We start from the raw sequence: 25331 nt of genomic DNA, 5'->3' as shown, positions 1-25331 counted from the left end.
TCAGCATTTCACTGTAAGGTCTACTACACCTGTTGTATTCAGCATTTCACTGTGAGGTCTACTACACCTGTTGTATTCAGCATTTCACTGTGAGGTCTACACCTGTTGTATTCAGCATTTCACTGTAAGGTCTACTACACCTGTTGTATTCAGCATTTCACTGTGAGGTCTACACCTGTTGTATTCAGCATTTCACTGTGAGGTCTACTACACCTGTTGTATTCAGCATTTCACTGTAAGGTCTACTACACCTGTTGTATTCAGCATTTCACTGTCAGGTCTACTACACCTGTTGTATTCAGCATTTCACTGTGAGGTCTACTACACCTGTTGTATTCAGCATTTCACTGTGAGGTCTACTACACCTGTTGTATTCAGCATTTCACTGTGAGGTCTACTACACCTGTTGTATTCAGCATTTCACTGTGAGGTCTACTACACCTGTTGTATTCAGCATTTCACTGTGAGGTCTACTACACCTGTTGTATTCAGCATTTCACTGTGAGGTCTACACCTGTTGTATTCAGCATTTCACTGTGAGGTCTACTACACCTGTTGTATTCAGCATTTCACTGTGAGGTCTACTACACCTGTTGTATTCAGTATTTCACTGTGAGGTCTACTACACCTGTTGTATTCAGCATTTCACTGTGAGGTCTACTACACCTGTTGTATTCAGCATTTCACTGTAAGGTCTACTACACCTGTTGTATTCAGCATTTCACTGTGAGGTCTACTACACCTGTTGTATTCAGCATTTCACTGTAAGGTCTACTACACCTGTTGTATTCAGCATTTCACTGTGAGGTCTACTACACCTGTTGTATTCAGCATTTCACTGTGAGGTCTACTACACCTGTTGTATTCAGCATTTCACTGTGAGGTCTACTACACCTGTTGTATTCAGCATTTCACTGTGAGGTCTACACCTGTTGTATTCAGCATTTCACTGTGAGGTCTACTACACCTGTTGTATTCAGCATTTCACTGTGAGGTCTACACCTGTTGTATTCAGCATTTCACTGTAAGGTCTACTACACCTGTTGTATTCAGCATTTCACTGTAAGGTCTACTACACCTGTTGTATTCAGCATTTCACTGTAAGGTCTACTACACCTGTTGTATTCAGCATTTCACTGTGAGGTCTACTACACCTGTTGTATTCAGTATTTCACTGTGAGGTCTACTACACCTGTTGTATTCAGCATTTCACTGTGAGGTCTACTACACCTGTTGTATTCAGCATTTCACTGTAAGGTCTACTACACCTGTTGTATTCAGCATTTCACTGTGAGGTCTACTACACCTGTTGTATTCAGCATTTCACTGTAAGGTCTACTACACCTGTTGTATTCAGCATTTCACTGTGAGGTCTACTACACCTGTTGTATTCAGCATTTCACTGTGAGGTCTACTACACCTGTTGTATTCAGCATTTCACTGTGAGGTCTACTACACCTGTTGTATTCAGCATTTCACTGTGAGGTCTACACCTGTTGTATTCAGCATTTCACTGTGAGGTCTACTACACCTGTTGTATTCAGCATTTCACTGTGAGGTCTACACCTGTTGTATTCAGCATTTCACTGTAAGGTCTACTACACCTGTTGTATTCAGCATTTCACTGTAAGGTCTACTACACCTGTTGTATTCGGCATTTCACTGTAAGGTCTACTACACCTGTTGTATTCAGCATTTCACTGTGAGGTCTACACCTGTTGTATTCAGCATTTCACTGTGAGGTCTACTACACCTGTTGTATTCAGCATTTCACTGTGAGGTCTACACCTGTTGTATTCAGCATTTCACTGTAAGGTCTACTACACCTGTTGTATTCAGCATTTCACTGTAAGGTCTACTACACCTGTTGTATTCGGCGCATGTGACAACTAAACTTTGATATGACAAACACACACACAATATAAACAAACAAACATGGGTTGATCTGTGGCTGGGATAGAGGGCATAGGTGTTTGTTTGGGAGGGTAGGGTGAGTGAGTGTATGCATCCCACATCTTGTTATAGGCAACAATCCTTCATAGAAGTGCTTATATTATTACGCATATTATTCGTCACTTATGGGTATAAATTAAGATACGCAAGATTTTTTTATCGATATATATTTTTTTACATAACAGATGCAGTAGAAACCCGAGGCGAAGGCGTTAGAAAGGATGTTGGCTATGGATCTGGTCCTGGACTGTAGGTGGATCGATCTGCTCTTTTAGAGGATGGGCCCTATCTCTTAAAGGCCCTGGGATCCATCTGCTCATTTTAAAGGATGGGCCCCATCTCAGGCCCTGGGATCCATGTGCTCATTTTAAAGGATGGGCCCCATCTCTTAAAGGCCCTAGGATCCATGTGGTATTTTTAAAGGATGGGCTCCTATCTCTTAAAGGCCCTAGGATCCATGTGGTATTTTTAAAGGATGGGCTCCTATCTCTTAAAAGCCCTAGGATCCATGTGTACAGGGATGGTCAGCCAGTCACTGGGAGGACAACCCAACTTGGGATGGGGGAGGTTTTAGAGGGTGGAATATTGGAGGACAAATAGAGTTTTACTTAGTCGCAGCTACAGCATAACAGTGCAACCAGCTCGATTCGGGCTTATGTAGCAAAATTTGAAATTTAGTTTTTTACATTGGAAAAAAGTAGAGACTCAGAGCAAAAAAAAATGTATATCACACAACTACAGTTGAGGAACATTGTGAAAGTAATTCTGCTTTGAAAGTTGATAAACTTGTAACTTCATTTTTGAGAAAATGGCCTTGAATGTTTAGGTACACCTACTGGAGAGCTTTTCTTTGTTTACACCCTATTCAGCATCGTTCACAACCTCTAAAGCTTTAGCCCCACCCATCTCTAAAGCCTTAGCCCCACCCATCTCTAAAGCCTTAGCCCCACCCATCTCTAAAGCCTTAGCCCCACCCATCTCTAAAGCCTTAGCCCCACCCATCTCTAAAGCCTTAGCCCCACCCATCTCTAAAGCCTTAGCCCCACCCATCTCTAAAGCCTTAGCCCCACCCATCTCTAAAGCCTTAGCCCCACCCATCTCTAAAGCCTTAGCCCCACCCATCTCTTTAAGGATTCACATGTGAGGCCAAGTACTAAACAAGCAAATATTTCAAGACTAAAGGCTGGTTTATACTACGGGTGTGTCATGACTGTCCTGATCAGGTCAGGGTACAGGAGACCACCACCCTACAGATTATCTCTCAACCCCCAACAGAGGAGGAGAGATCTAGGGGTCTGAAGATGTGGGGGTTTTATGACCCCTCACGGCCCATGATAAATCTTAGGACACTGAGAAATTCCTTTGTCCTCACTATGGAGAACTGGCCTCAGAACATTAAACATGCAATAAAGGGACTTTGGAACAATGGTTTCCGTCAGCCACAATGGTGGTCATGACGATAGATGGAATATCAAAATGTATGTCATTTTTGTTTTGTTATTAAAGGTTAACAGCTGACGTTATTATGGAAACATTGCACCTTTAAGAGTTTTCACAGTATATGCCTGATGTTTATACATTGTACATTGTGTGGAAAATATCCAAATCAAAGAGAATGTTTTGGTAAAGATGAGATGTGAAGTTAGTGTCTAAAATTGGATTTGAGTAAAATCTAGGCCTTGTCCCTTAACTTGGTACGCCCAGAGAACTGCCCTAAAGGCGGTTACGCCCACTTCTGACCCGAGGGTATAAGACATGTGACTGAAGAATGAACTGTAGACTAAAAGAGACCCCAAGCTGCAGCGAAGGTCCAAATGGTCAACAAACCCTAAAACGCAACACAAAGTTTGAAGACAAATAAATATTTTTCTACACAAGCTACGGATAAATAGCTGTGTCTAAGTGGGTGAATTCAAGCCGAACCACCTAGCCTCCACTCTTCATCGAATCGTGGTATCTACGCTATTTCATTCCTACGCTGTGAGCTCTGAGCTACAGAGCTGTCTGTCCTCAGACGACACCACAGAGAAAAGAGAAGAAATCAGACCACCAAGCCAAGAAGGACACTGACATCGTGAGGACAACCAGAGAGTTGCGTCGGAGAAGTGCGTCCGTGAGAAGCCTAAACGAGCCACGCGGAGCTTCCCACCTGAGACCTCCAACATGTAATTACATCATTATATTCTGACCCATAAGAGCGGCAGTTCGGGGCAAGGCTAGGTTTAAATAAACATGGCTGACAAATGAACCCAAATGTATATTTCTCTCGTGTACTTTCTTGGTTTCTCTCTCTTTTAAATCCCCATTTTGGGTAACACGTGCCATAGTGTGTTGGCCCGTTATACTGTCCTAATCAATAGCCTAGACTGTGTTTTTGTGTATGTGTATCTTTTATCATCATTTTAGCTTGCTAGTAAATAAATAATCAACTAAGATTGGTGTGGTAAACTCATTGGTGAAGCCCAGGTTCGTGCAGATTCCCGGATTATGCGACGTTCAGAAATGAGACTAGAGGAGATTTAGCGACTGTTGTAAAATCGATATTCTGATATTCTTTTAGTTAATTTGGGAAATAGAAACTCAATAAAACGAATTTTCCCATGGTGCCCCAGGTTAATGACTTAATAATTGCTTGATTCATTTAATCACGCAATTATAAACCGTTAATCATTCGATGAGCAACAGTCGTCACATTAACCAATACGTCACGACAGGTGTAAATCTGGAGTGGCAGAGTGTGCTCAGAATGCGCTCTGTACGTTTGTAAACTCAGAGTGTTTCACTCTCTGAGCATTCAGAGCGCACACTGGAGCATTCAGAGCGCAGACTGGAGCATTCAGAGCGCAGACTGGAGCATTCAGAGCGCACACTGGAGCATTCAGAGCGCAGACTGGAGCATTCAGAGCACAGACTGGAGCATTCAGAGCACAGACTGGAGCATTCAGAGCACAGACTGGAGCATTCAGAGCGCAGACTGGAGCTTTCAGAGCGCAGACTGGAGCATTCAGAGCACACACTGGAGCATTCAGAGCGCACACTGGAGCATTCAGAGCGCAGACTGGAGCATTCAGAGCGCACACTGGAGCATTCAGAGCGCAGACTGGAGCATTCAGAGCGCACACTGGAGCATTCAGAGCGCACACTGGACGCTCTAGCCGAGGAGTAAGGTTGATGAGCGTTCTGACCTAACAACAGCAGTCAAGCACCCAAGCTAACTGGCTAACGTTGGCTAGATTGCTAGCTACTTCCAGACACAAATGCGAGAACAGCTCACTCTGACCATGTTACTCTCCCTAGCAGAGCTGGTTAGGCTGTTTTCATGTTATCCAGAGCGTTGGTGACTGCAACTGTGCTGCTGGCAACAATTTAATTACGCTTTTTTTGCCAACGTTTACTGACACCGGCCATATTCAACGGGTGTTGAGCGTTCGTAAATGCGTCGGTTATTATGCCTTCTGACACACTTAGACGAGAATGCTCTGAAATCGGAGTAGATAGCCAGAGCGAATTTACCAGCTACGCCTATCGACACTTGTCGCAGTGACATCATGAACGTTGCACTGAAACGGTTACTTGCATAGTGGTACCTTTTGTTTTGACATGTAGCTAGCTAGCTAAACAATGAACCATAATCCCAACTCATGGTTACTAGCCTGCATTAAGCTGCAGGTAGCTAACAAACCAGGTTCAATGTTAGCTAGCTAACATTAGGCTATACCTGTCAATTTAAATGGCTCTGAAATACAAATAATATAGCTACACAGATCTCATACACCTAACATCAGCTAGCTAGCTACCAGTACATTAACTTGAAATGAAAATGACTTTGACAAAATTAGAAATGTGTAATATCTGAAAATGGTAGCTAGCTAGACTCTCTTACTAATGTACATGGATGAATGCTTCTCCCTCTCTGTCACGGATGCCATGGTTGCCCTTTAGTTTGAAGATGTAATCCGGTGTTTTATACAACAGCCTTCTGTGTGTTCTCTTTTCGACTCCGTTGGCATGTTTTCAATCAAACGCCAGAAGTTTCTCCATCTCCTTAGCTATCATACTCTAATTCCACTGATTTCAAAACTCGGTCCTCCAGAAAGTGGAGAGCAACACTTATGCAGTTCTACTACATGATATCTTTCAAAAAAGCTGTGTTAGAAAGGATTACCTACACATACTGAGCAGCTCATGTATTAGACAGAAGCGTGCTACATAGCAGACCAATCCGAACTCATCTCTCGGCATGTCTAGCCCACTCATTATCTCAGCCAATCATGGTTAGCGTGAAGGTTGCTTACTTTTCTGTGACTAAACTAGGCTAACTAGGCTCATCATTTTACAATTGTATTAGTATTTACAGATGGCATACACGTTTGTTATTAAGGCACATGAAAGTTCACATGTTCCAGAATGCATTTCAGACCAAAAAACAACACGCGACATTTCCTGAAACGAGGCACAAATGGACACTCAATTATCATGGTACATTAAGAAGTACCATATGTGCCTAGTTTCCTGAAACGAGGCACAAATGGACACTCAATTATCATGGTACTTCTTAATGGTAAGTTTACAAACATATATTATGTTAAGTATAATAAAAAAACGTGTATCTCATTATGGTATGTAGAATCAAAACTTGTATCTCATTATGGTAAGTGGTGAAATAAATATAGTTAGTTATAATTGTAAAGGCTTAGCAAATAATAAGAAAAGACGATCAGTATTCAGACCCCTTGACTTTCCATATTTTGTTATCTTACAGCCTTATTCTAAAATGGATTAAATTGTTTTGTTTTTCAACTCAATCTACACACAATATCTCATAATGACATCACACTAACCCATAATGACATCACGATATCTCATAATGACAAAGCATAAACATGTTTGTAGAAAGTTTTGTAAATGTATATATTCTTTTAAATATCACATTTACATAAGAATTCAGACCCTTTACTCGGTACTTGTTGAAGCACTTTCGGCAGCGATTACAGCCTTGAGTCTTCTTGGGTATGACGTTACAAGCTTGGCACACCTGTATTTGGGGAGTTTCTCCCATTCTTCTCTGCAGATCCTGTCAAGCTCTGTCAGATTGGATGTGGAGCGTCGCTACATAGCTATTTTCAGGTCTCTCCAGAGATGTTCAATCAGGTTCAAGTCTGCCTTCTGGCTGGGCCACTCAAGGACATTCAGAGAAGCCACTCATGCGTTGTCTTGGCTGTGTTCTTAGGGTTGTTGTCCTGTTGGATGGTGAACCTTCGCCCCAGTCTGAGGTCCTGAGCAGATTTTCATGAAGGATCTCTCTGTACTTTGCTCCATTCATCTTTCCCTCGATCCTGACAAGTCTCCCAGTCCCTCCCGCTGATAAACATCCCCACAGCATGATGCTGCCACCACCATGCATCACTGTAGGGTTGGTGCCAGGTTTCCTCCAGATGTGACACTTTGTATTCAGGCCAAAGAGTTCAATCTTGGTTTCATCAGACCAGAGAATCTTGTTTCTCATGGTCTGAGAATCCAATAGGTGCCATTTGGCAAACTCCAAACGGGCTGTCATGTGCCTTTTACTGAGGAATGGCTTCCGTCTGGCCACTCTACCATAAAGGCCTGATTGGTGGAGTGCTGCAGAGATGGTTTTTGTTCTGGAAGATTCTCCCATCTCCACAGAGGAAGTCTGGAGCTCTGTCAGAGTGACCATTGGGTTCTTGGTCACCTCCCTGACCAAGGCCCTTCTCCCCGATTGCTCAGTTTGGCCAGGCAGCCAGCTGTATACACCACATGAAAAGTCTTGGTGGTTCCAAACTTCTTCCATTTAAGAATGATGGAGGCCACTGTGATCTTGGGGACCTTCAATGTTACTGAAATGTTTTGGTACCCTTCCCCAGATCTGTGCCTCGACACAATCCTGTCTATCAATGGAAACAGGATGCACCTGAGCTCAATTTCGAGTGTCATAGCAAAGAGTCAGCATATAGTGGAAAGCTTTCCCGGAAGAGTGGAGGCTGTTACAGCAGTAGAGGTTTGACCAACTCCATATTAATGCCCGTGATTTTGGAATGAGATGTTCGACCAGCAGGTGTCCACATACTTTTGTTCATGTGGTGTATATTTACAGAAAAAAAACAATATGGGGGATTGGAAATGATGCAGACAATTAAATTGATAGAAGCCACAAACTACCAGCAAGATTAAAGCAGATCTACCCCCTAAAAGGTAAACATAAACATCTATAATGAGTCTTTGCCGGTATAAGGAAAAGTACTGAGCTGTTACTATAACCTTCAACAGCTGTTACTGTAACCTTGAACAGCTGTTACTGTAACCTTCAACAGCTGTTACTGTAACATTCAACAGCTGTTACGATAACATTGAACATCTGTTACTGTAACCTTCAACAGCTGTTACTGTAACTTTCAACAGTTGTTACTGTAACCTTCAACAGCTGTTAGTGTAACCTTCAACAGCTGTTACTATAACCTTCAACAGCTGTTACTGTAACCTTCAACAGCTGTTACTATAACTTTCAACAGTTGTTACTGTAACCTTCAACAGCTGTTACTGTAACCTTCAACAGCTGTTACTATAACCTTCAACATCTGTTACTGTAACCTTCAACATCTGTTACTGTAACCTTCAACAGCTGTTACTGTAACCTTCAACATCTGTTACTGTAACCTTCAACAGCTGTTACTGTAACCTTCAACAGCTGTTACTATAACCTTCAACAGCTGTTACTGTAACCTTCAACAGCTGTTACTGTAACCTTCAACAGCTGTTACTATAACCTTCAACAGCTGTTACTGTAACCTTCAGCAGTTGTTACTGTAACCTTCAACAGCTGTTACTGTAACCTTCAACAGCTGTTACTATAACCTTCAACAGTTGTTACTGTAACCTTCAACAGCTGTTACTGTAACCTTCAACAGCTGTTACTGTAACCTTGAACAGCTGTTACTGTAACCTTCAACAGCTGTTACTGTAACCTTCAACAGCTGTTACTATAACTGTTACGAGAGGTGCTCTCATCTAATCTATGAACATAGACAGGGCTCTAACTCCTCTAGCTCCACAATGAGATAGGGTGAAGGCCAGGCAGCAGGCTGTTAGCCAGCCTGCCAGCTTAGTGGAGACTGCCACTAGCACAGTCAGTGTAGTCAGCTCAGCTATCCCCATTGAGACCGTGTCTGTGCCTTGATCTAGGTTGGGCAAAACTAAACATGGCGGTGTTTGCCTTAGCAATCTCACTGGAATAAAGACCTCCTCCATTCCTGTCATTATTGAAAGAGATTGTGATTCCTCACATCTCAAAATTGGGTTACTTAATGTTGGATCCCTCACTTCAAAGGCAGTTATAGTCAATGAACTAATCACTGATCATAATCTTGATGTGATTGGCCTGACTGAAACATGGCTTAAGCCTGATGAATTTACTGTGTTAAATGAGGCCTCACCCCCTGGTTACACTAGTGACCATATCCCCCGCGCATCCCACAAAGGCGGAGGTGTTGATAACATTTACAATAGCAAAAATGACTGCGTTTTCGTCTTTTGAGCTTCTAGTCATGAAATCTATGCAGCCAACTCAATCACTTTTTATAGCTACTGTTTACAGGCCTCCTGGGCTGTATACAGTGTTCCTCACTGAGTTCCCTGAATTCCTATCGGACCTTGTAGTCATAGCAGATAATATTCACATTTTTGGTGACTTTAATATTCACATGGGAAAGTCCACAGACCCACTCCAAAAGGCTTTCGGCGCCATCATCGACTCAGTGGGTTTTGTCCAACATGTCTCCGGACCTACTCACTGCCACAGTCATACCCTGGATCTAGTTTTGTCCCTTGGAATAAATGTTGTGGATCTTAATGTTTTTCCTCATAATCCTGGACTATCGGACCACCATTTTATTACGTTTGCAATCGCAACAAATAATCTGCTCAGACCCCAACCAAGGAGCATCAAAAGTCGTGCTATAAATTCTCAGACAACCCAAAGATTCCTAGATGCCTTTCCAGACTCCCTCCACCTTTCAAAGGAGGTCAGAGTACAAAAATCGGTTAACCACCTAACTGAGCAATTCAATTTAACCTTGCGCAATACCCTAGATGCAGTTGCACCCCTAAAAACAAAAAACATCTGTCATAAGAAACTAGCTCCCTGGTATTCAGAAAATACACGAGCTCTGAAGCAAGCTTCCAGAAAATTGGAACAGAAATGGCACTACACCAAACTGGAAGTCTTCTATCTTGGAAAGACAGTACCGTGCAGTATCGAAGAGCCCTCACTGCTGCTCGATCATCCTATTTTTCCAACTTAATTGAGGAGAAAAAAGAACCATCCAAAATGTATTTTTGATACTGTCACAAAGCTAACTAAAAAGCAGCATTACGTAAGAGAGGAAGATGGCTTTCACTTCAACAGTGAAATTCATGAACTTCTTTGATGAAAAGATCATAGTCATTAGAAAGCAAATTACTCCTCTTTAAATGTGCGTATTTCTCTAAAGCTCTGTTGTCCTGAGTCTGCACAACATTGCCAGGACCTAGGATCAAGGAAGAGAATCAGGTTTTTAATCCAATATCTCTTGACACAATGATGAAAATAATCATGGCCTCCAAACCCTCAAGCTGCATACTGGACCCTATTCCAACTAAACTACTGAAAGAGCTGCTTCCTGTGCTTGGCCCTCCTATGTTGAACATAATAAACGGCTCTCTATCCACCGGATGTGTACCAAACTCACTAAAAGTGGCAGTAATAAAGCCTCTCTTGAAAAAGCCAAACCTTGACCCAGAAGATGTAAAAAACTACCGGCCTATATCGAATCTCCCATTCCTCTCAAAACATTTAGAAAAAGCTGTTGCGCAGCAACTCACTGCCTTCTTGAAGACAAACAACATATATGAAAAAATACAGCAAATGTTTTACTTTTAGACTCGGACAAAACAGAGATGCTAGTTCTAGGTCCTAAGAAACAAAGAGATCTTCTGTTGGATCTGACAATTAATCTTGATGGTTGTACAGTCGTCTCCAATAAAACTGTGAAGGACCTCGGCGTTACTCTGTACCCTGATCTCTCTTTTGACGAACATATCAAGACTGTTTCAAGGACAGCTTTTTTCCATCTATGTAATATTGCAAAAAATCAGGAACTTTCTATCCAAAAATTATGCAGAAAAGTTAATCCATGCTTTTGTCACTTCTAGATTAGACTACTGCAAAGCTCTACTCTCCGGGTACCTTGATAAAGCACTAAATAAACTTCAGTTAGTGCTAAATACGGCTGCTAGAATCTTGACTAGAACCAAAAATGTGATCATATTACTCCAGTGCTAGCCTCCCTACACTGGCTTCCTGTTAAGGCAAGGGCTGATATCAAGGTTCTACTGCTAACCAACAAAGCATTACATGGGCTTGCTTCTACCTATCTTTCCGATTTGGTCCTACCGTGCATACCTACACGTACGCTACCGTCACAAGACGCAGGCCTCTTTATTGTCCCTAGAATTTCTAAGCAAACAGCTGGAGGCAGGGCTTTCTCCTATAGAGCTCCATTTTTATGGAATGTCTGCCTACCCATGTGAGAGACGCAGACTCAGTATCAACCTTTAAGTCTTTATTGAAGACTCATCTCTTCAGTAGGTCCTATGATTGAGTGTAGTCTGGCCCAGGAGTGTGAAGGTGAATGGAAAGGCTGGAGCAACGAACCGCCCTTGCTGTCTCTGCCTGGCCGGTTCCCCTCTCTCCACTGGGATTCTCTGCCTCTAACCCTTTTACAGGGGCTGAGTCACTGACGTGATCTTCCTGTCCGGGTTCGTGCCCCCCTCGGGTTCGTGCCGTGAGAGAGATCTTCGTGGGCTATACTCTGCCTTCTCTCCGGGTAGTAAGTTGGTGGTTGAAGATATCCCTCTAGTGGTGTGGGGGCTGTGCTTTGGCAAAGTGGGTGGGGTTATATCCTGCCTGTTTGGCCCTGTCCGGGGGTTTCATCGGATGGGGCCAAAGTGTCTCCTGACCCCTCCTGTCTCAGCCTACAGTATTTATGCTGCAATAGTTTGTGTCGGGGGGATCCTGTCTTATCCGGTGTCCTGTGTGAATTTAAGAATGCTCCCTCTAATTCTCTCTCTCTCCCCTCCAAGTGGACCTGAGCCCTGGGACCATGCCTCAGGACTACCTGGCCTGATGACTCCTTTCTGTCCCCAGTACACCTGGTCGTGCTGCTGCTACAGTTTCAACTGTTCTGCCTGTGGCTATGGAACCCTGACCTGTTCACTGGACGTGCTACCTTGTCCCGGACCTGCTGTTTTTGATTCACTCCCTCTACCGCACCTACTGTCTCGAACTCTGAATGCTCGGCTATGAAAAGCCAACTGACATTTTATTTATCTTTCTTTAATCTAACCTTTATTTAACTAGACAAGTCAGTTAAGAAAGAATTCTTATTTACAATGACAGCCTATGAACACAACATTTACTCCTGAGGTGCTGACCTGTTGCACCCTCTACAACCACTGTGATTATTATTATCTGACCCTGCTGGTCATCTATAAACATTTGAACATCTTGGCCATGTTCTGTTATAATCTCAACCCGGCACAGCCAGAAGAGGAATGGCCACCCCTCAGAGCCTGGTTCCTCTCTAGGTTTCTTCCTAAGTTCCTGCCTTTTAGACAGTTTTTCCTAGCCACCGTGCTTCTACATCTGCATTGCTTGCTGCATAAATTCATTAGAATTCTAAACAATGGTGCTAGTCCCATGAATTCTAAACAATGGTGCCAGTCCCATGAATTCTAAACAATGGTGCTAGTCCCATGAATTCTAAACAATGGTGCTAGTCCCATGAATTCTAAACAATGGTGCTAGTCCCATGAATTCTAAACAATGGTGCTAGTCCCATGAATTCTAAACAATGGTGCCAGTCCCATGAATTCTAAACAATGGTGCTAGTCCCATGAATTCTAAACAATGGTGCCAGTCCCATGAATTCTAAACAATGGTGCCAGTCCCAAGAATTCTAAACAATGGTGCCAGTCCCATGAATTCTAAACAATGGTGCTAGTCCCATGAATTCTAAACAATGGTGCTAGTCCCATGAATTCTAAACAATGGTGCTAGTCCCATGAATTCTAAACAATGGTGCCAGTCCCATGAATTCTAAACAATGGTGCTAGTCCCATGAATTCTAAACAATGGTGCCAGTCCCATGAATTCTAAACAATGGTGCCAGTCCCATGAATTCTAAACAATGGTGCTAGTCCCATGAATTCTAAACAATGGTGCCAGTCCCATGAATTCTAAACAATGGTGCCAGTCCCATGAATTATAAATAATGGTGCTAGTCCCATGAATTCTAAACAATGGTGCCAGTCCCATAAATTCTAAACAATGGTGCTAGTCCCATGAATTCTAAACAATGGTGCTAGTCCCATGAATTCTAAACAATGGTGCTAGTCCCATGAATTCTAAACAATGGTGCCAGTCCCATGAATTCTAAACAATGGTGCTAGTCCCATGAATTCTAAACAATGGTGCCAGTCCCATGAATTCTAAACAATGGTGCCAGTCCCATGAATTCTAAACAATGGTGCCAGTCCCATGAATTCTAAACAATGGTGCTAGTCCCATGAATTCTAAACAATGGTGCCAGTCCCATGAATTCTAAACAATGGTGCTAGTCCCATGAATTCTAAACAATGGTGCTAGTCCCATGAATTCTAAACAATGGTGCTAGTCCCATGAATTCTAAACAATGGTGCCAGTCCCATGAATTCTAAACAATGGTGCCAGTCCCATGAATTCTAAACAATGGTGCCAGTCCCATGAATTCTAAACAATGGTGCCAGTCCCATGAATTCTAAACAATGGTGCTAGTCCCATGAATTCTAAACAATGGTGCCAGTCCCATGAATTCTAAACAATGGTGCCAGTCCCATGAATTCTAAACAATGGTGCCAGTCCCATGAATTCTAAACAATGGTGCCAGTCCCATGAATTCTAAACAATGGTGCTAGTCCCATGAATTCTAAACAATGGTGCTAGTCCCATGAGTTCTAAACAATGGTGCCAGTCCCATGAATTCTAAACAATGGTGCTAGTCCCATGAATTCTAAACAATGGTGCTAGTCCCATGTATTCTAAACAATGGTGCCAGTCCCATGAATTCTAAACAATGGTGCTAGTCCCATGAATTCTAAACAATGGTGCTAGTCCCATGAATTCTAAACAATGGTGCCAGTCCCATGAATTCTAAACAATGGTGCTAGTCCCATGAATTCTAAACAATGGTGCTAGTCCCATGAATTCTAAACAATGGTGCCAGTCCCATGAATTCTAAACAATGGTGCCAGTCCCATGAATTCTAAACAATGGTGCTAGTCCCATGAATTCTAAACAATGGTGCCAGACCCATGAATTCTAAACAATGGTGCTATTCCCATTCATCTATTTGTTTTCCTAATGTTCTGTACGTGAATACAACTTGTCCTTTATTATCTTCCTCTTAGGGTTTAGTCCCCTCATCTCTGCCAACTCAGTGTGTTGTCGTCTCAAGTGTCATGATATGAAACCCTAATCAGAGTGGGCTACAACACCTTGTCTAAATCAACCTGTTTTTTGTCTACAACCTGCAATTTAGCTCTTTTAATTGTTTATGTGTACAAGATCAAAATAAACCTTACTGTAATACACCTTTCTCTATAAAGACAGGTTAATAGCATAAAGACTGAAGTGTAATACAGACCTACAGAAAGTCTGTTCCATTCGTCTATTTTTCTTGCCTTGTATTCTGTTGTTCTGAACATAAAGGCTGCTTAGTAAATCTGTTACGTATTACTCAGGAAATCACGTTGAGAAGATTAGTTGAGGCCTACGTTATCAGACACTATTTCAAACAACTTAAAAAATGCAAGTCATAAGGAGACCTTATTATTTCAGCCTGAATCCGTGCCATGTCACTCACCCTGGGTAGTATCCATGGTAACTGGAACAGTTGTCATCTCCGAAGTCTGCATTGATGAGCAGGTTGTCCCGACTCCTGACCCTCCGCTCGATCACATGGTTCTGTTCCGACACTGACCGGCGCTGGTTCATCTTCCGACCGCTCCACAACTGCTAAACAACCGCTACAGACCACTGCAGACCACTGCAGACCACTGCAAACCACTACAGACCACTGCAGACCACTGCAGACCACTGCAAACCACTACAGACCACTACAGACCACTACAGACCACTACAGAATACTACAGACCACTGCAGAATACTACAGACCACTGCAGAATACTACAGACCACTGCAGACCACTACAGACCACTGCAGAATACTACAGACCACTGCAGAATACTACAGACCACTGCAGAATACTACAGACCACTGCAGAATACTACAGAATACTACAGACCACTGCAGAATACTACAGACCACTGCAGAATACTACAGACCACTGCAGAATACTACAGACCACTGCAGAATACTACAGACCACTTTAGAATACTACAGACCACTGCAGAATACTACAGACCACTGCAGAATACTACAGACCACTGCAGAATACTATAGATAACTACAGACCACTGCAGAATACTACAGACCACTGCAGAATACTACAGACCACTGCAGAATACTATAGACCACTGCAGAATACTATAGATAACTACAGACCACTGCAGAATACTACAGACCACTGCAGAATACTACAGACCACTGCAGAATACTACAGACCACTGCAGAATACTACAGACCACTACACACCACTACAGAGAACTACAGACCACAATCCACAACGGCCGCTCTTGCTGCTGGTTGCCGCTCTGGGGTTCTGACATCTCACACACACGGAGTCGCCAATACAGCAACGCGTGGCCTCTGTCATCCGTTCTCTCTCTCTCTCTACTTTCTCTCTCGCTCTCTCTCTCTCTCTCTCTCTTTCTCTACTTTCTCTCTCTCTCTCTAACTGCCTCTCTCTCTCTGCCTCTCCTCCCTTCTCTCTCTCACACACCACTTTCTCCCCCTCTCAATTAATTTAAATTCAAATTGGCTTTATTGGCATGGGAAACATATGCTTATATTGCCAAAACAAATGATAAACACAAGTGAGAAGAAACACATGTTACAATAAAACAGTAAAACAGTAAAACAGTAAAACAGTAAAACAGTAAAACAGTAAAACAGTAAAACAGTAAAACAGTAAAACAGTAAAACAGTAAAACAGTAAAACATCGCACTGCAAAAGGTTTTTAAAAAAGATAAACATTTCAAGTGTTATCTTATCAGCTATGTAGAGTGTTTATCTCTCTAACCCCCTCTCTCTCTAACCCCCTTCTCTCTCCACCCCCTCTCTCTCCATCCCCTCTCTCTCTACCCCCTCTCTCTCCACCCCCTCTCTCTCCACCCCCTTCTCTCTCCACCCCCTCTCTCTAACCCCTCTCTCTCCACCCCTCTCTCTCCACCCCTTCTCTCTCCACCCCCTCTCTCTAACCCCCTCTCTCTCCACCCCTCTCTCTAACCCCCTCTCTCTCCACCCCCTCTCTCTCCATCCCCTCTCTCTACCCCTCTCTCTCCACCCCCTCTCTCTCCACCCCCTTCTCTCTCCACCCCTCTCTCTAACCCCCTCTCTCTCCACCCCCTCTCTCTCCACCCCCTTCTCTCTCCACCCCCTCTCTCTAACCCCCTCTCTCTCCACCCCTCTCTCTCCACCCCCTTCTCTCTCCACCCCCTCTCTCTAACCCCCTCTCTCTAACCCCCTCTCTCTCCACCCCTCTCTCTAACCCCTCTCTCTCCACCCCCTCTCTCTAACCCCCTCTCTCTCCACTCCCTCTCTCTAACCCCTCTCTCTCCACCCCCTCTCTCCACCCCTCTCTCTAACCCCCTCTCTCCACCCCTCTCTCTAACCCCCTCTCTCTCCACCCCTCTCTCTAACCCCCTCTCTCTCCACCCCCTCTCTCTAACCCCTCTCTCTCCACCCCCTCTCTCTCCACCCCCTCTCTCCACCCCCTCTCTCTAACCCCCCTCTCTCCACCCCCTCCTTCTAACCCCCTCTCTCTCCACCCCCTCTCTCTAACCCCCTCTCTCTCCACCCCCTCTCTCTAACCCCCTCTCTCTCCACCCCTCTCTCTAACCCCCTCTCTCTAACCCCCTCTCTCTAACCCCCTCTCTCTCCACCCCCTCTCTCCACCCCCTCTCTCTAACCCCCTCTCTCTAACCCCCTCTCTCTCCACCCCTCTCTCTCCACCCCTCTCTCTCCACCCCTCTCTCTCCACCCCTCTCTCTAACCCCCTCTCTCCACCCCTCTCTCTCCACCCCTCTCTCTAACCCCCTCTCTCCACCCCTTCTCTCTCCACCCCTCTCTCTAACCCCCTCTCTCTCCACCCCTTCTCTCTCCACCCCCTCTCTCTAACCCCCTCTCTCTCTCTCCACCCCCTCTCTCTACCCCCTCTCTCTCCACCCCCTCTCTCTACCCCTCTCTCTCCACCCCCTCTCTCTCCACCCCCTCTCTCTCCACCCCCTCTCTCTACCCCCCTCTCTCTAACCCCTTCTCTCTCTACCCCTCTCTCTCCACCCCTCTCTCTAACCCCCTCTCTCTCCACCCCTCTCTCCACCCCTCTCTCTCCACCCCTCTCTCTACCCCTCTCTCTCCACCCCTCTCTCTCCACCCCCTTCTCTCTCTCCACCCCCTCTCTCTCCACCCCTCTCTCTAACCCCCTCTCTCTCTAACCCCTCTCTCTCCCCCTTCTCTCTCTAACCCCCTCTCTCTCCACCCCCTTCTCTCTCTAACCCCCTCTCTCTCCACCCCCTTATCTCTCTAACCCCCTCTCTCTCTCTCCACCCCTTCTCTCTCTCCACCCCTTCTCTCTCTAACCCCTCTCTCTCCACCCCCTTCTCTCTCTAACCCCCCCTCTCTCTACCCCTCTCTCTCCACCCCCTTCTCTCTACCCCCCTCTCTCCACCCCCTTCTCTCTCTAACCCCCTCTCTCTCTCTCTCCACCCCCTTCTCTCTCTAACCCCCCTACCCCCCTCTCTCCACCCCCTTCTCTCTCTAACCCCCTCTCTCTCCACCCCCTTCTCTCTCTACCCCCTCTCTCTCTACCCCCTTTCTCTCTCTAACCCCCTCTCTCTACCCCCTTTCTCTCTCTAACCCCTCTCTCTCCACCCCTTCTCTCTCCACCCCTTCTCTCTCTCCACCCCCTCTCTCTCCACCCCTTTCTCTCTCTAACCCCCTCTCTCTCTACCCCCTTTCTCTCTCTACCCCTTTCTCTCTCTAACCCCCTCTCTCTCTACCCCTTTCTCTCTCTAACCCCTCTCTCTCCACCCCCTTCTCTCTCCACCCCTTTCTCTCTCTAACCCCTCTCTCTCTACCCCCTTTCTCTCTCTACCCCTTTCTCTCTCTAACCCCTCTCTCGCTCTACCCCCTTTCTCTCTCTAACCCCCTCTCTCTCCACCCCCTTCTCTCTCCACCCCCTTTCTCTCTCTAACCCCCTCTCTCTCTACCCCCTTTCTCTCTCTACCCCCTTTCTCTCTCTAACCCCCTCTCTCTCCACCCCCTCTCTCTCCACCCCCTTCTCTCTCCACCCCTTCTCTCTCTCCACCCCCTCTCTCTCCACCCCTCTCTCTCTACCCCCTTTCTCTCTCTAGCCCCCTCTCTCTCTCTCTCCACCCCTCTCTCTCCACCCCCTTCTCTCTCTACCCCCTTTCTCTCTACCCCCCTCTCTCCACCCCCTTCTCTCTCTAACCCCCTCTCTCTCCACCCCCTTCTCTCTCTAACCCCCCTCTCTCTCTCTCCACCCCTCTCTCTCCACCCCCTTCTCTCTCTAACCCCCTCTCTCTCCCCCCTTCTCTCTCTAACCCCCTCTCTCTCTACCCCCTTCTCTCTCTAACCCCCTCTCTCTCCACCCCCCTCATATTGTATATATACAGTGTTGTAATGATGTGCAAATACTTAAAGTATAAAAGGAAAAATAAATAAACATAAATATAGGTTTTATTTACAAAGGTGTTTGTTCTTCACTGGTTGACCTTTTCTTGTGGCAACAGGTCACACATCTTGCTGCTGTGATTAAACACTGGTATTTCACCCAGTAGATATGGGAGTTTATCAAAGTTGGATTTGATTTCAAAATCTTTGTGGATCTGTGTAATCTGAGGGAAATATCTGTCTCTAGTATGTTCATACATTGGGCAGGAGGTTAGGAAGTGCAGCTCAGTTTCCACCTCACTTTGTGGGCTGTGTTGCACATAGCTTTCCTTAAGTTTGAGTCAGTCACAGTGGTCAGGTATTCTGCCACCGTGTCTCTCTGTTTAGGTCCAAATAGCATTCTAGTTTGTTCAGTTTTTTTGTAAATTCTTTTCAATGTGTCAAGTAATTATCTTTTGGTTTTCTCATGATTTGGTTGGGTCTAATTGTGTTGCTGTCCTGGGGCTCTGTGGGGTCTGTTTGTGTTTGTGAACAGAGCCCCAGGACCAGCTTGTTTAGGGAACTCTTCTCCAGGTTCATCTCTCTGTAGGTGATGGCTTTGTTATGGAAGGTTTGGGAATCGCTTCCTTTTAGGTGGTTGTAGAATTTAACGGCTCTTTTTGATCATTAGTGGGTATCGGCCTGATTCTGCTCCTCATGCATTATTTGGTGTTTTACGTTGTACTCTGAGGATATTTTTGCAGAATTCTGCATGCAGAGTCTCAATTTGGTGTTTGTCCCATTTTATAAATTCTTGGTTGGCTGGTGAGCGGACCCCAGACCTCACAACCATAAAGGACAATGTCTAATGTTATGTTCCTTTTGATGGCATAGAAGGCCCTTCTTGCCTTGTCTCTCAGATCGTTCACAGCTTTGTAGAAGTTACCTGTGGCGCTGATGTTTAGGCCGAGGTATGTATAGTTTTTCGTGTGCTCTAGGCCAAAGGTGTCTAGATGGAATTTGTATTTGTGGTCCTGGAACAACATTATTTTTGTCTTACTGAGATTTACTGTCAGGGCCCAGGTCTGTCAGGGCCCAGGTCTGTCAGGGCCCAGGTCTGGAGTGTCAGGCCCTGGCATTTCAGGTCTGTCAGGGCCCAGGTCTGTCAGGTCCAGGTCTGTCAGGGCCCAGGTCTGACAGGGCCCAGGTTCAGGGCCCAGGTCTGTCAGGGTCCAGGTCTTCAGGGTCCAGGTCTGTCAGGTCCAGTCGTCAGGTCCAGGTCTGTCAGGGCCCAGGTCTGTCAGGGTCCAGGTCTGTCAGGGCCCAGGTCTGTCAGGGTCCAGGTCTGAGTGAATCTGTGCAGAAGGTCTAGGTGCTGCTGTAGACCCTCCTTGGTTGGGGACAGAAGCACCAGATCATCAGCAAACAGTAGACATTTGACTTCAGATTCTAGCCGGGTGCTGCAGACTGTTCTAGTGCCCTCGCCAATTCATTGATATACAGTTGAAGTTGGAAGTTTACATACACCTTAGCCAAATAAATTTAAACTCAGTTTGTCACAATTCCTGACATTTAATCCTTGTACAAATTCCCTGGTTTAGGTCAGTTAGGATCACCACTTTATTTTAATAATGTGAAATGTCAGAATAATAGTAGAGAGAATGATTTATTTCAGCTTTTATTTCTTTCATCACATTCCCAGTGGGTCAGAAGTTTACATACACTCAATTAGTATTTGGTAGCATTGCCTTCAAATTGTTTAACTTGGGTCAAACGTTTCAGGTAGCCTTCCACAAGCTTCCCACAATAAGTTGGGAACATTTTGGCCCATTCCTCCTGACAGAGCTGGTGTAACTGAGTCAGGTTTGTAGGCCTCCTTGCTCGCAAACGCTTTTTCAGTTCTGCCCACAAATTTTCTACAGGAATGAGGTCAGGGCTTTTTGATGGCCACTCCAATACCTTGACTTTGTTGTCCTTAAGTCATTTTGCCACAACTTTGGAAGTACGCTTGGGGTCATTGTTCATTTGGAAGACCCATTTGCGACCAAGCTTTAACTTCCTGACTGATGTCTTGAGATGTTGCTTCAATATATCATTTTCTTACCTCATGATGCCATCTATTTGTGCTGCCACCCCCATGCTTCACGGTTGGGATGGTGTTCTTTGGCTGGCCTGCACCCTATTTCATTGTGGAGCTAGAGGAGTTAGAGCCCTGTCTATGTTCGTAGATAAGATGAGAGCACCTCTCCAGCTAGGATGGAGTCCGCCACTCCTCAACAGGCCAGGCTTGGTCCTGTTTGTGGGCGAGTCCCAGAAAGAGGGCCAACTATTTACAAATTCTATCTTTTGGAAAGAGCAGAAAACAGTTTTCAACCAGCGATTGAGTTGTGAGCTGTAGAGCTCATCACTCCCCCTAACTGGGAGGGGGCCAGAGACAATTAATCGATGCCGACACATCTTTCTAGCTGATTTACATGCTGAAACTATGTTGCGCTTGGTGACCTCTGACTGTTTCATCCTAACATCGTTGGTGCCGACGTGGATAACAATATCTCTATACTCTCTACACTCGCCAGTTTTAGCCTTAGCCAGCACCATCTTCAGATTAGCCTTAACGTCGGTAGCCCTGCGCCCCGGTAAACAGTGTATGATCGCTGGACGATTCATTTTAAGTCTAATACTGCGGGTAATGGAGTCGCCAATGACTAGGGTTTTCAATTTGTCAGAGCTAATGGTGGGAGGCTTCGGCGTCTCTGACCCCGTAACGGGAGGAGGAGAGACCAGAGAAGGCTCGGCCTCAGACCCCGTAACGGGAGGAGGAGAGACCAGAGAAGGCTCGGCCTCTGACCCGGTAACGGGAGGAGGAGAGACTAGAGAAGGCTCAGACCCCGTAACGGGAGGAGGAGAGACTAGAGAAGGCTCAGACCCCGTAACGGGAGGAGTAGAGACCAGAGAAGGCTCGGCCTCAGACCTGGTAACGGGAGGAGGAGAGACCAGAGAAGGCTCAGACCCCGTAACGGGAGGAGGAGAGACCAGAGAAGGCTCGGCCTCTGACTCGTTGCTTAACAGGGAGAACCGATTGAAAGTTTCTGTCGGCTGAATGAGCGACACCGGTTGAGCATTCCTACAGCGTTTCCCTCCAGAAGCCATGAGAAAGATGTCCGGCTGCGGGGACCGTGCGAGGGGGTTTATACTAACGTTACTATCTGTACTTACTGGTGGCACAGACGCTGTTTCATCCTTCCCTACACTGAAATTACCCTTGCCTAACGATCGCGTCTGAAGCTGGGCTTGCAGCACAGCTATCTTCGCCGTAAGGCGATCGTTCTCCTGTAAAATATGAGAACAACGACTGCAATCAGAAGGCATCATGTTAATGTTACTACTGAGCTTCGGCTGGTGGAGGTCCTGTAGAACCATGTCCAGATAAAGCGTCCGGGGTGAAAAAGTTGAATGAAAAAAGTTGAGCGAGGGGAAAAAATATAAATGTTAAACGGTAATTAAAAAGTAGAATCCGTAAAGTTGTCAGGTAGCAAAGTAACGTTAGCAACAAACCGCACAGCAGCACGTAAACAAGTCTCTAGACTCCCCTCTCTCTCTCTCTACCCCCCTCTCTCTCTACTCCCCCTCTCTCTCTACTCCCCCTCTCTCTCTAGACTCCCCCTCTCTCTAGACTCCCCTCTCTCTCTAGACTCCCCCTCTCTCTAGACTCCCCTCTCTCTCTAGACTCCCCCTCTCCCTCTCTAGACTCCCTCTCTCTCTACCCCCTCTCTCTACTCCCCTCTCTCTCTAGACTCCCCGCTCTCTCTCTAGTCTCCCCCCTCTCTCTAGACTCCCTCTCTCTCTAGACTCCCCTCTCTCTCTAGACTCCCCCTCTCTCTACTCCCCTCTCTCTCTAGACTCCCCCTCTCTCTAGACTCCCCCTTTCTCTAGACTCCCCCTCTCTCTCTAGACTCCCCTCTCTCTACCCCCCTCTCTCTACTCCCCTCTCTCTAGACTCCCCCTTTCTCTAGACTCCCCTCTCTCTCTAGACTCCCCCTCTCTCTAGACTCCCCTCTCTCTACTCCCCCTCTCTCTCTAGACTCCCCCCTCTCTCTAGACTCCCCCTTTCTCTAGACTCCCTCTCTCTCTAGACTCCCTCTCTCTCTACCCCCCTCTCTCTAGACTCCCCCCGCTCTCTCTCTAGACTCCCCGCTCTCTCTCTAGACTCCCCTCTCTCTACCCCCCCTCTCTCTAGACTCCCCTCTCTCTCTAGACTCCCCTCTCTCTCTAGACTCCCCCGCTCTCTCTCTACCCCCCTCTCTCTACTCCCCCTCTCTCTCTAGACTCCCCTCTCTCTCTAGACTCCCCCTCTCTCTAGACTCCCCCTCTCTCTAGACTCCCCCTCTCTCTCTAGACTCCCCTCTCTCTAGACTCCCCTCTCTCTAGACTCCCCTCTCTCTCTACCCCCCCTCTCTCTACTCCCCCTCTCTCTCTAGACTCCCCTCTCTCTCTACCCCCCCTCTCTCTACTCCCCTCTCTCTCTAGACTCCCCCTCTCTCTAGACTCCCCTCTCTCTCTAGACTCCCCTCTCTCTCTACCCCCTCTCTCTCTACTCCCCCTCTCTCTCTAGACTCCCCCTCTCTCTAGACTCCCCCGCTCTCTTTCTAGACTCCCCCTCTCCCTCTCTAGACTCCCCCTCTCTCTAGACTCCCCCTCTCTCTCTAGACTCCCTCTCTCTCTACCCCCTCTCTCTACTCCCCCTCTCTCTCTAGACTCCCCCTCTCTCTAGACTCCCCCTCTCTCTCTAGACTCCCTCTCTCTCTACCCCCCTCTCTCTAACTCCCCTCTCTCTCTAGACTCCCTCTCTCTCTACCCCCCTCTCTCTACTCCCCCTCTCTCTCTAGACTCCCCCTCTCTCTAGACTCCCCTCTCTCTCTAGACTCCCCTCTCTCTCTACCCCCCCTCTCTCTACTCCCCCTCTCTCTCTAGACTCCCCCTCTCTCTAGACTCCCCCGCTCTCTTTCTAGACTCCCCCTCTCCCTCTCTAGATTCCCCCCCTCTCTCTAGACTCCCCTCTCTCTCCACCCCACTCTCTCTACCCCCCTCTCTCTACGCCCCGCCTCTCTCTACCCGCCTCTCTCTACCCACACCCTCCCTCCTCCACCCTTCTCTCTCTACCCACACCCTCCCTCCTCCACCCTTCTCTCTCTACCCACACCCTCCCTCCTCCACCCTTCTCTCTGGTTTCTCTCATACCTGCCAAACAGTGGTAACTTGTTTTTACATCCGATGACAAGTTAAGTTGTTTAGCATTCTAGATTCCTCTCCTTGTTTAACTTCAGTCGGGTCTGTAGAGGCATGCCAGATGGTTCCCTACAGTTCAATGTGTTTCACTTTAGACATAGATGGCTATTCCCCAGTGACAGATAGACAGAGAGACTACTACCATTACCAGACAGACAGAGAGACTACTACCATTATCAGACAGACAGACAGACAGACTACTACCATTACCAGACAGACAGACAGAATACTACCATTACCAGACAGACAGAGAGACTACTACCATTATCAGACAGACAGAGAGACTACTACCATTACCAGACAGACAGCCAGACTACTACCATTACCAGACAGACAGACAGACTACTACCATTACCAGACAGACAGACAGACCCTACCATTACCAGACAGACAGACTACTACCATTACCAGACAGACAGACTACTACCATTACCAGACAGACAGACAGACTACTACCATTACCAGACAGACAGAGAGACTACTACCATTACCAGACAGACAGACAGACAGACAGACAGACAGACAGACAGACAGACAGACAGACAGACAGACAGACAGACAGACAGACAGACAGACAGACAGACAGACAGACAGACAGACAGACAGACAGACAGACAGACAGACAGACCCTACCATTACCAGACAGACAGAGAGACTACTACCATTACCAGACAGACAGACCCTACCATTACCAGACAGACAGACAGACAGACTACTACCATTACCAGACAGACAGACAGAATACTACCATTACCAGACAGACAGACAGACAGACAGACAGACAGACAGACAGACAGACAGACAGACAGACAGACAGACAGACAGACAGACAGACAGACAGACAGACCCTACCATTACCAGACAGACAGAGAGACTACTACCATTACCAGACAGACAGACTACTACCATTACCAGACAGACAGCCAGACTACTACCATTACCAGACAGACAGACAGACCCTACCATTACCAGACAGACAGAGAGACTACTACCATTACCAGACAGACAGACTACTACCATTACCAGACAGACAGCCAGACTACTACCATTACCAGACAGACAGACAGACTACTACCATTACCAGACAGACAGACAGACTACTACCATTACCAGACAGACAGACAGACCCTACCATTACCAGACAGACAGAGAGACTACTACCATTACCAGACAGACAGACTACTACCATTACCAGACAGACAGCCA

At 46.2% G+C, this 25331-nt stretch overlaps 1 protein-coding gene across 1 annotated transcript in view; it reads right to left on the bottom strand.

Annotated features, from left to right (window-relative positions):
• The window catches only part of LOC106604065 (short transient receptor potential channel 3), a 72083-nt gene extending 56472 nt beyond the window's left edge, over positions 1–15611 (bottom strand). Inside the window, exon 1 of the mRNA XM_045717507.1 lies at positions 14910–15611. Within this exon, the coding sequence (XP_045573463.1) occupies positions 14910–15040 (131 nt within the window). The 5' untranslated portion in view covers positions 15041–15611. The remainder of the gene's footprint in view (positions 1–14909) is intronic.
• Between the last annotated feature and the right edge of the window lie 9720 nt (positions 15612–25331).

This window comes from Salmo salar, chromosome ssa04, assembly GCF_905237065.1.
Source record: "Salmo salar chromosome ssa04, Ssal_v3.1, whole genome shotgun sequence".
NCBI lineage: Eukaryota > Metazoa > Chordata > Actinopteri > Salmoniformes > Salmonidae > Salmo > Salmo salar.
This window is presented reverse-complemented; position numbering and strand designations above follow the sequence as displayed.